The 10194-nt window shown below is 64.1% G+C and overlaps 1 protein-coding gene across 1 annotated transcript; it reads right to left on the bottom strand.

The window, feature by feature from the left end:
* Positions 1-3452: 3452 nt before the first annotated feature.
* On the bottom strand, positions 3453-6486 carry LOC117642193. Its single transcript, XM_034380129.1, has 3 exons — positions 6388-6486; positions 4462-4645; positions 3453-4386 (listed from the first exon to the last, which is right to left on the bottom strand). The coding sequence occupies exons 1-3, from the start codon at positions 6400-6402 to the stop codon at positions 4136-4138; spliced, it is 450 nt and encodes a 149-aa protein (XP_034236020.1). The 5' UTR covers positions 6403-6486; the 3' UTR covers positions 3453-4135.
* Between the last annotated feature and the right edge of the window lie 3708 nt (positions 6487-10194).

The raw sequence follows: 10194 nt of genomic DNA, 5'->3' as shown, positions 1-10194 counted from the left end.
CTCCCGGCGAAACAACCCCCTTCCAAACACCGACGGGGACTTGCCGTGCTGCGGCGTCCACCGTCCACCCCCGCGGCGCGACGGACACTCACCAAGATGATAGCGGCCTTCATGGTGACGGTGATGCTGGGCGGCTGCTGACGGAACGCACTGTGCAGTGTAGGGTAAGGGACGGACTGCCGGGGAAAGTGAGGGCCCGACTACTTATACTTAGTGCGGCCGGCAATGGCCGTTTGGAGGGGGCGTGGGCGGAGAAAGTGCTGGAGCACCCCGAGCAGCCGGACCAAGCCCTGCCGCGCTCCAAGAGACCAACCCCAGTGGCGGATCCAGAGTCGGCCCAAGGGGGGGGGCAAGGTAGCACCTTTTGCCTATTTACAGGGGCAAAGTGGTACTTTTTGCCTACCTTTCAGGCGGCTATCTAGGGGTCAAGGGGGGGGGGCAATTGTCCTTGCAGTGTAGGCAATGCTACCAGGTGCCTGTTAAACTACTCTGGGTTTACTACTCTTGGATAACAAATGTTCTCGAACGTGGTGGTTGGTACTTTCTCAACGTGACCGGTGGGCCAAACTAGGCCAAACTTAGTCAAAACACAGCATAATGTGCAGCCATACCAAAAAAAAAGTTTTTCAGCCGAACACAGTGGCGTCCTGCAGCATTGGACTAGTTTTTCGCTGCGACCGCGAGAGGTCTGTTTTTTCAACCCTCCTTAGTGAGTGGCTGGTCTGATTGATGGCTGGCTGGAGGAGTCCAGGGCAACCCTGCAGGGCAACCCTCCAGGGTTCTCGCCCCCTTGGCCACTCTCTCTCAGCGCCGCGCAGCGCCAACAGACCTACCCCGAGATGATTTACATTTTGGAAGAAAAATTGCAAGGCCACCAAAGTTGGTGAAAAATGGAAACCTGCTAAAACCAGTCCAGGCCCACGCGCCATGTAACATTTTACGCGCTCTAGTACTAGCAAAAAAAAATGTGTGGGGAAATTTTAATTTGCGGCACTGTGCCGCTGCTCGAAGATCGACGTCAGAGCATAAAACCGGAATCGACCGGGACCCTCGACGGTTGGGTCCCCCCACGGCACGCACCACCCTGCAGCATGCCTGCGGCGCGGGGCCGTGGGCCGTTCGAATGTACCCATCCGCGAGCCAGCGACAAGCGCACGCCTGGACGAGCAGGGCGACACACACACACGCCAACACGCAGGCGCGCTCACACACACGCGTCTGTTACACAATCGGAATGCGGTCCCATTGTGCCATGTGCTGGCGGCCAGGCCGGGCCGGGCTACCCCATCGCGTTATGTCAATCGCGAGCCCGGCCAGGCCGGGCCAGGCAGTTTGGCCCCGAGCACCGCGCCGTCCACCGCGTCCCCGGCTTACCTTTGTCCGGTCAATGGGTCTGGGTCAACGGCCCCCTTGGGGTGCCCCTAGGGCCGTCCCCCACCGCGCCTACAGTGCGCCACGTTATATCAAAAAGCGTTTCATTTGTCCGGCCGGCTCCCATTTGCCATCGGGCCGAGTTTTTCTGTCAGCCTCCTTTGTGCATTAATTACGGCTAGCCAACCATTGGCCGCGCCAAAATCCCCGCCGAGGGCTGCGTCGGGCTGCGTATGACGCGCTGCGGTAGCTGCGGTGCCGCCACGCATCTTTTCAGCATTCACTTTCAAGGCCGCTCCATTCCGCCCCGCCCCCCCCCCTCCCCACCTCGGATCCGCCCCTTGCTGAAAGCCGGGAGATGCGTTGAGTTATGCGGGCCCGCTCCGGGCCGGGCCCCTGCAGGGTGCTTCCGAGCCGTCGCTCTGTCTCTCTCGCACCCCTGCGGAACCCCCACGAGTGCGAGAGAGACAGACAGCCAGCTCCTCATGGTGGCCCCAAGCTGGGCCCCACGAGGGGCGGCGACGTCAGCCTCGGTGGGCTGAAACCACGGCGGACGGCGGGCGGGGCGGAGCGTCGAGAGGTGCACAAAATACTCCGGGGACTGGCGGCCGGGCCTGGGCGCCCGGACCTGGACAGCAGCCCTGTCCGACAAAGCAGCCTGGACGGCCTGGACGGCTTGGAGGGTAGAGCGTGGCAGCGGCGCGGTCAAGTGGAACGAATGCGCGCTGCTGAAAAGCACCGAAAAGGCGACCAACGGCGACCACGCATTGCCGGGCGGGCAGCGGGCAGGTCGCGCCTCCAGGGCAGCGCCGGAACAGCGCAGCGTGGCGGAGTGTCGACGCCAAAAAAGCGACCGGTATAATCTATGGCCCCGCAGCCCTGGCCAGCCGGGGCGGGGGCGGAGACGGGGGAGACGGGGACGGTGCGCGCCGAGGAAAAACGAGCATGACACATCGGGTGGCTGATACGTTGATGCGCAGCGCGGCAGCGCGGCGGGGTGAAATAAAAACACATGGCATTTTGTGGCGGCTGTAACCCTTACCCTTGTCGTGGGCCTCGGCGATGTTGAGCAGCATGGCCAGCCCGGTGCGCAGCCCGCCGCAGAGCATGGCCACGACGAGGCGCAGCACCGCCTCCAGCAGCATGACGACCACGACGGCCGCCCGCAGCACCACCCCCAGGCACCACCAGCCCATCCCCGCCTCCAGCAGCTCGGCCCCCGGGGCTGCCGTCGCCGTCGTCGCCGGGTTCGGCGACAGCCAGGATGAATCCTGGGCGCCCGCATCAAGTCCGGCTGTTGCTCGGAGCGCGTTTTCGTTCTCCGAGGCGGAGTGCGCAACGTGGCTGACCTGCGGCTGCTGTTGCTGCTGGGGTGCCATCAGGGCCGCCGAGAGCTCGGCCTCCATGAAGAAGGGGTCGTCCTCCAACGAGTCGTGCGAGGGGCAGGCGCTGCAGCTCGAGCAGGCGCCGCGGCTGGCCGCCGACACCTGAGCAGCGCCAGCAGCGCCAGCATGTCAAGCACCGCGAGCGCCCGGAGGCAGGCCACCCAACCAACACGGTGGCGGTGACGGGGCCCCGTGAGGGTGGCGGTTCTACTCCGGGCGTACAGTACAGGCAGACGCCGTGAGTGGAACTCGGTGGAAACCGAGGACAACTTTATTCCGCGTGCCTCTGACTGACAAAGCCACCTGTCGGAACTATTCCGTCCCGCCCGAGGCAGAGATTTGGTCGATTTCAACTCACTTTACTTCACCCCCGGCTCGCCCCGGACCCCGGGCTTTGGGCCGCGGGACAAGTCAGCCCGAAATCGACGCACACGCAACATTGTCCTGTCTATTCCCGACCATTGACTTTATTTCCGAGTGGCGAACTGAGATCCCGTTTCGACCAGACGGACAGACAGACCTCTCTGTGCGGACGGGTCATCGCTACGGCCAGGCTGTCCTCGGTCCTCTCGGTGACTCCGCTACACTGCGACACTCCACCACCGCGTTGAGTCGGCAGAAGCCTCCGCGGACCAACAATGCTCCATTTCCATGGCTCGCTGCCGAAGCGCGACACGGCGAAAGAAAAGACTTTGGTATTACAAAACGATTTATTGTACAAAAATAAAATCATAAATAAAGTATAAAAATATGACAACAGTACAGAGCAATGGTTTGGGCCAGCCGTTTATTTTTTTGGCACATGTTTGCGGCAAATTTCTGTCGGCTGCCAAAGTTTTCCTCTGTTTATATGGCACGGTGTGTCTAACGCCGAACAGCCGAACGGCGGCGGCAAGTTTCGCGGGCGTCTGAGTCTGGCGCGCCTTGGCTCGCCTTGGCTCGCCTTGGCGGGGTGGTGGTGGTGGTGGTGGTCGTTGTCGTCGTCGGTCATCGTGTGGTCGCGTCGCCGTCATGCCGCGGCCGGCCGGGCCCTTCGGCCAATGGCAGCGCGTGACGTCACGAGGATGACTCTCGGCCGACGGCGAGGTGCAAACCACCGGCAAGTCCTGGCCAGGTGTGAAAATACCGAAGAGTCAAGTGTCATCTTCCACGCGGCGTTCGAGAAACAACCGCTGCGGCGCGGCGTGGTGTTGGCGTGTCGTCGGGAGGGGAGGGGGGGGGCGTCGCGGGCAGGGCTGACCGCCACTGCCTCCGTCGTCACCACTGTCAAGTCCAGGCGCGCGCGCCCCTGTCAGCTGCCGTCAATATTTGGCGCGGACGCCCCAAAGTCGCAGACGGTCAGTGGTCCGTCCGCGGGGTCCGCGGCGTCGCCGCGTCGCCTAGCGGCCCAGGGCGGGGTAGGCGGCGGGGTAGGCGGCGGGGTAGGCAGCGGGGTAGGCGGCGGGGTAGGCGGAGGCGTACGGCCGGTAGGCGGGGTGGGCGACCGCGCTGCGCCGCCGCTCCTCCTTGGCCCAGTACTCGCGACGGCGCTCACTCTGCTCGCGGCGCTCGGCGTCGCGCTGCTGGGTGGCGAACAGCGGCCGGAACACCACGCTGGACCGCTTGGACAGCGAGTGGGGCGCCGCGTCCACTGAGCAAGAAAGTTGCAGTCATTGCAATGAAGCGGGTGCCGAGCCTGCACTGTGCTCCACGACGGCGACCTCACCTTCGGTGCCTTCGGGCGCGACGTAGGGCTCCAGGTGGTCCGGCGCGAAGGGGTAGACTGGCGGCTGTAGGGCGGGCTGCTCCTCCACGCTGTAGACGGCGTACAAGTCGTCCTCGGGGATGCGCGCGTCGCTCACGGCGCGCGCCTCGCTCGAGAGCACCGCCGCGGCGAGGACCAGCAGCACCTGACGGAGGCGGAGACATGCGTTACTTTTTGTCGAGTCGCCTAACTGAGAAGAATGAAACAGTTTCCCCTTTTTGTGGCTGCCCCATTACGCGGGCCGCGCTGCCGCCCACGCGCCGTGTATCTTTTAATGAGATCTAGTTTATAAAAAGACAAACTCAACATTAATTTCGCCATCCAAGTTCTGAATGCATGCCGAGGCGAAACCGGCGAACAATAAAGCCGCAATTTCCTTGATGTTGAAGAGAGCATTCGGCCGGCGGCAGCGAGACCTTTGCACCCATTGTCCGTCGCGGCCGCCCCGGCGCCCTGCGCCCTGGCCTCAGACGACTTGCTGCTGATGGTGCTGCGACGGCGCAGTCTCGCGTAACGAAGCGCGGCGGAGCCACAGCGGGGCAAGCAAAGCCGTTGGGTCTTTGTCTTGGCTGAGATGACATAATTTGAGGCCGTTCCGGCGAGATTTGGCGGCGAGCCGCTCGGCTCCGCTCGGCTCTAGGGCTTGGCGCCCTTAGCCGGCCGGGGCGTAGAGCCGAGGCGCGGATGCTGTTTATTCTGTCGCGCTGTCTTTTTGCGCCGCGGGTCTGTCCCCTCTCGCTGTCGGGGGGAAATACTGAACAAAGCCCTGCTGCCGGTAGTACCACGCCGCCGCGTTGTCAGGGCCTTGCGCCCCGCCCCGCCCCGCCCCGCCCCGCCCCGCCCGCCCCGCCCGCCCCGCCCCGCCCCGCCCCTGCCCCGCCCCGCCCGCCATGGTGATAGAAACACGTACGAACCGAGGCGAGGGCCGCGTGGAAAATGACTTGTTTTTGCGTAGCGCCACTTGCACGCAAACACGGAGAACACACATGAGCTACCCGTACCGGCGTTGGGTATTCGGCAGGGGCTACTTCCCTCCTCCTCGGCACGCCGAACGGACGAACAAAGGATAATTTTGCATTTCTCATTCGAGGGAGCACGCCCGCCCGGCAAATGTGTTTCTGAAATCAAGTTCTTGATGATGAGGCTTGAGTCAAGAACACGTTTTCACGGTGAGGGTGTTCCAGGCGACACATTAGCGCTGGCAAATCGGGTCTGCCGAGACGACGTTGCGTCCGGGCGAGGAGAGCCAGCAACGCGGTGCCAGGTGCCACGGCCCTGCCTGGGCCTGCCTGGCCCTGCCTAGCCCTGCCACGCGCCACGCCACCGCCACGGCGCCTCGGCACGGCCGCAGCGGTCATGACTTCGCCCGTGTTCCCCGCGCCCTTTCAGGGCATTATAATTGAATGAGGCGCTGCACAGAAAGGGCGGACACGAAAAGCAGAAGAAAGAGGAGCAGAAGAAGGAGAAGAAGAAGAAGAAGATGAAGGGAGAGTGTGGGGCGGGGGTGCCTGGGGCTCCACAATAAACTGGGCGACGAAACACTAGGAAGCCCCACACTGGAACGTGGGGCTGGGGCCACACCCTCCAGTCTAAACCAACCCCGGCCACACACACTACCCCCCCCCCTTTCCGATTCGCGGCATAGGCAGCGGCAAACCACGCGATTGTATAGTATGTTCTCAAACCGCGGAGAGTTTAGAGTATCAAAGGAGCAGGGAGGGTCTACGCTAGCCCGTGAGTGCGAGAGAGACAGTCGCACCTCAAACTACCCCTGCTCGGCGCAGTGACGCCAGGCCGCGGAAAACGTGCGGTTTCCAATTCCTGAAGAAACTCGATGGCGACGGAGGGCGAAGGCAGCGAGGGCGACGTCGCCTGGTCTTGGCTCACCTGCGGGGCTTTCATGTTGGAACTGTGGACGGCGGCGGGTCTGCGGAGTCCCTGGTCGTCTGCGACGTCGTCTGCTGGCCGCGCCGCGAGTCGCCACAGTTTATATACTGATCGGTTTGTCCTCCTCCTTGTCCCCACGCGCCACGGCGCCGCGCTGCGACGCCACTGGGTTCGCCAAGAGGTCGTTCCACGAAGCGGCGAAGCGGCCGGCCGGCGCTAGGCTCCCCGAAGGCATGCCGCGCGTATCAGGGGCTCTCTGTCCGCGGCGCGTTACGCGGAACCGGGTGCTCGCGGAGCCGGCGGAACCCCGGACGAGTCAGCGCTAGTGTGCCAGCGCCAACCAGCGCACGCACTCCCCACGGTCCCGGGTTCAAAACCCGCCCCCGCCCCGGGGAGGCGGCCGTGCCATTTTTATTTCATTTCATTCGGACTCCGAACGGACACGTCGGTGGGAAGCGTGTCGGTCTGGGCCAGCGGCGCGCTGGCTCTTTTATATTTTAACTTTGGTGCCCACTCATCTTTCGGTCATGGCGGGTGAAGCGACCTCGCTAAGTTGGCCCAAAATGCCGACAAATCGATAGAGGATGCGAATTTGCTGATCTTGGGTGGCCACTGGCCAAAAGACGACCTTGCCGGCGGCGTCCCGGTGGATCTGGAGGCTGGAGGCTGAAGCACCCACGCCGTCGGCTCGCCCTCGACCGCCAGTCGGGCCTCGTTTTTCATTCCCTCCTTCTTCCTGCATGCCCTACATCATGTCGTGCCCTACATCATGCCGCCCGTCATCCGCGGAGGCGTCCGCGAGGCCGCCATGGAGGCCGCCATGGAGGCCGCGAGGGTGCCGCCATGAATATCCAAGGGGACAGTCGCCGCGGCTGTATCGGACTCGGGCAGCTCGGGGGCGGCCATGAGGGCGGCGGCGGGGGCGGGGCCCGCGGGGACCGCTGCCAAACTCCGCGCGACCCTGAAGGACGGTCAGGAGAACTTGAGTTGAGAGGGATGCCATGCCGCCGCCGGTAAAACGAAACCGGAAGAGCTGGGATCAAAACCGGCAGCAGCCCTTCAAACTGGTGGAATGCTCTCCACCTGGCAAAGTGCGTAAGAATATTTTGAAGCGGCGAGTTGTCGGCACAGCCACGCGCGACGGCAGCGTGCCGAAGAGCTTGCGAGCGAGACAGAGCGATGAAGAGGGTTCCGCGCAGCATTGGGCGAGGTCAGTCACGCCTGAATCACGCCGCGAAATGAGTAACGCTTCCGGCCGAAAAACAGCGCCAAAATGTTTGGTTCTGGCCGGCCGGGGTGGGGTGGGGCGTTCGCGTTCGCGGGCGTTCGCGTTCGCGGGCGTTCGGCGAGACGCGGGGGCGACGTTGATCCCGCACACGGCGCCGCGACGCGCGGTGGCGGCCGATGGCGGCCGATGGCGGTGGCAGCAGTACATCGGTGCGTTACGCTCGCTGACACCTCGCGAGAGGCTATTTTCTGCTTCGGACAACACATTTGTTCCATCGCGCAGCTGCGACCTTTCCTCGTCGCCGCGGCGCCCCTCCCCTCCCCTCCCCTCCCCCCCTCCGCGCCCCCCTTTCCTCCGGAGAGACGAACCGACCCCTCCCCCCCCCCCCCCCCCCCCCCCACTCACCCGGCCGCGGCGTCACTCAAAAGGAAAATGTCCGAGACGGCATCTCGGAGGCACAAAACTGGAAGAGATAAGAGGTGGAGAGGGAAGCCGCGAAATCAAAGGCGGGCTCCAAGTTGGGCCACTTAAAAGTTGGGTATCATAACCTCTTCACCTGGCCGGCGGCGCATCAACAGGATCAGAAGGAGTGCTGGGACCAGTGCGGTGGTTGGCGGGGCTGGGCGCTGTGGCGCTATGCAGCCGGGGCAGGGCCGCGCGGCAGATGATGAAGTACACCAAGTTGAGGGGTCGTTCGTTTCAGACGCGGGCGCCTGCATTCTCGCCATTCCCGCCTTTCTCCGCGTTTTAGGCACGCTTTGCTTTTGTTCTCTTGTCAGTTTTAACGGACGCGGGGATAATAAAGGATTTCGGCCATCGGCCCGCCATGATTGATTGTACACACAACGCCTAGAAGGGGGTCGATATACACACACGATACACACGCGCCGACACACATGGGCAGACAGACACGCTCGCACCTGCACGCACACACCCACCGGCGCCCGGTCGCACACGCGCAGACTGACAGTAATGCCAGATTCTGCGACCGAGAACACGGCGTTGTTGTTGTGGTGCATGCCAGCTCTGCAGAGCTTGCTCTGGCCTGTCTGGACCTGCTCCCCGCTGCAGCAGCCCAGGTACACACACCTTTCATTAAAGTCCGGCTGCACTGGCCACCGGGCGCACCGTGGCCGCACCGGCTCTGACTCAGCCCTACGGGGATTACCGGGATTACCTTGCTCGGGCCCAGCGGCCCCGCACTGGCACCCTGGCACGGCCCAGCTGGCCCACGCCGCCCACGCGCCGTGCTTTCGCCGCCACCGTGCTAGCAGGGCAAGCACACCAACATTTCCGCTGCTCTTGTTCTTGTTGCTGCTGTTGCTGGGTCACGCAGGGCGCGGCTGTGACGGCGTGCTGTGACGGCGTGCTGTGACGGCATGCTGTGGCCGCGCTCCCGCGCTCCCAGCGACCGGCCCGGCCCGCGGCCCCGCCGGCCTACTATTTCCGTGCGATGCGCTCATTCGCACCCCGTCATCGCAGCCATCGTGACGCGGTGGTGTGCCAGACGGGGCGACGCCGCCTCGCCGCCACGCCGCCGTCCATCCGCCGTCGCAGCCCCGCGCGAAGAAGCGCGAAGCCGCCAAGCCGCCAAGCCGCCAAGCGCCTAGGAAGCGGGCTGGTGGGGCTGGTGGGGCTGGTGGTCGCTGTGGAGCCAGCTGGCCAGCCAGGCAGACGGACACCCAGGCAGCCAGGCAGCCTGCCAGGTAGCCAGCCAAGCAGGCAGGCAGGCAGGCGGCCAGGGCGATATTCGGCCGGAAGCAGCGCCTTGATTGATGGGTTCGACGGTATTGATTGCCGTTCTCTTCTCGCGCCTCCTCGCCTCCACCTCCAGGCACGCAAGAAAGGCAGGGCCATGGCAGCGCCATGGCAGCGCCCTGGAGAAGAAGAAGAAGAAGGAGTAGAAGCAGTGCGAGCAGCCCGCGGCCCCGCGAGTACTTGCCGTCTGGTTAGTACCGGGTAAATGAGCGGGTCTGGTGGTGGAATGGCGGGGTGGAGGGTCTGCTGGGGGGCGATAAAAAGACAGGCGGGCATTAAGCGCGGGGGCCGCGGGGGCCACGGGGGCCACGGGGGCCGCGGGGGCGCAAGCATGGCGCGGGGGCGTCGTCAGCACAATTGCTTCCCTCTCGGGGGTCCTCACGACGTCCACCCGGCACGCGTCTCGCGTCTCCTTCACAGACACAATAAACTTTGTGCGTGCACGCACTCCTCCCTCACACACACACACACACACACACACACACACACACACACACACACACACACAAACAACGGCGTAACTTAGCCACCTACGCCCGCCGCCTCTTGAAGCCCCACGACACGCACTACACTTGCCATCCCCCCGCGCCCCGCACGCACGCGCCCCCACCCGCAACCACCCACATACTACGCACGCAGGCACGCACGCACGCACGCGAGGCCAGATACGACAAAAGTAAAGCCGGTTGATGAACAGCGAGGGCGGACCCCTGCGTGCGCGTGCGGTGCGTCCCTTGGCACGGCGGGGCGGCCCAGAAGTTAGTCCGGGTCGTCGTCACCCTGCCCACGCTTGGCGCCCGCTGCGACCTCGCGAGCGTAGG

This window comes from Thrips palmi, unplaced genomic scaffold (genome assembly GCF_012932325.1).
Source record: "Thrips palmi isolate BJ-2018 unplaced genomic scaffold, TpBJ-2018v1 HiC_scaffold_16, whole genome shotgun sequence".
NCBI classification, from domain to species: Eukaryota; Metazoa; Arthropoda; class Insecta; order Thysanoptera; family Thripidae; genus Thrips; species Thrips palmi.
The sequence above is the reverse complement of the archived record's forward strand: the minus strand, read 5'-3'. Positions and strand labels throughout refer to the sequence as shown.

Bases quoted from the DNA above. Each gene is read 5' to 3' on its own strand.
- LOC117642193 (XM_034380129.1), bottom strand. The intron at 4,387-4,461 runs GTGAGGTCGCCG...TTTCTTGCTCAG, and splicing joins CGCGCCCGAAGGCACCGAAG to TGGACGCGGCGCCCCACTCG.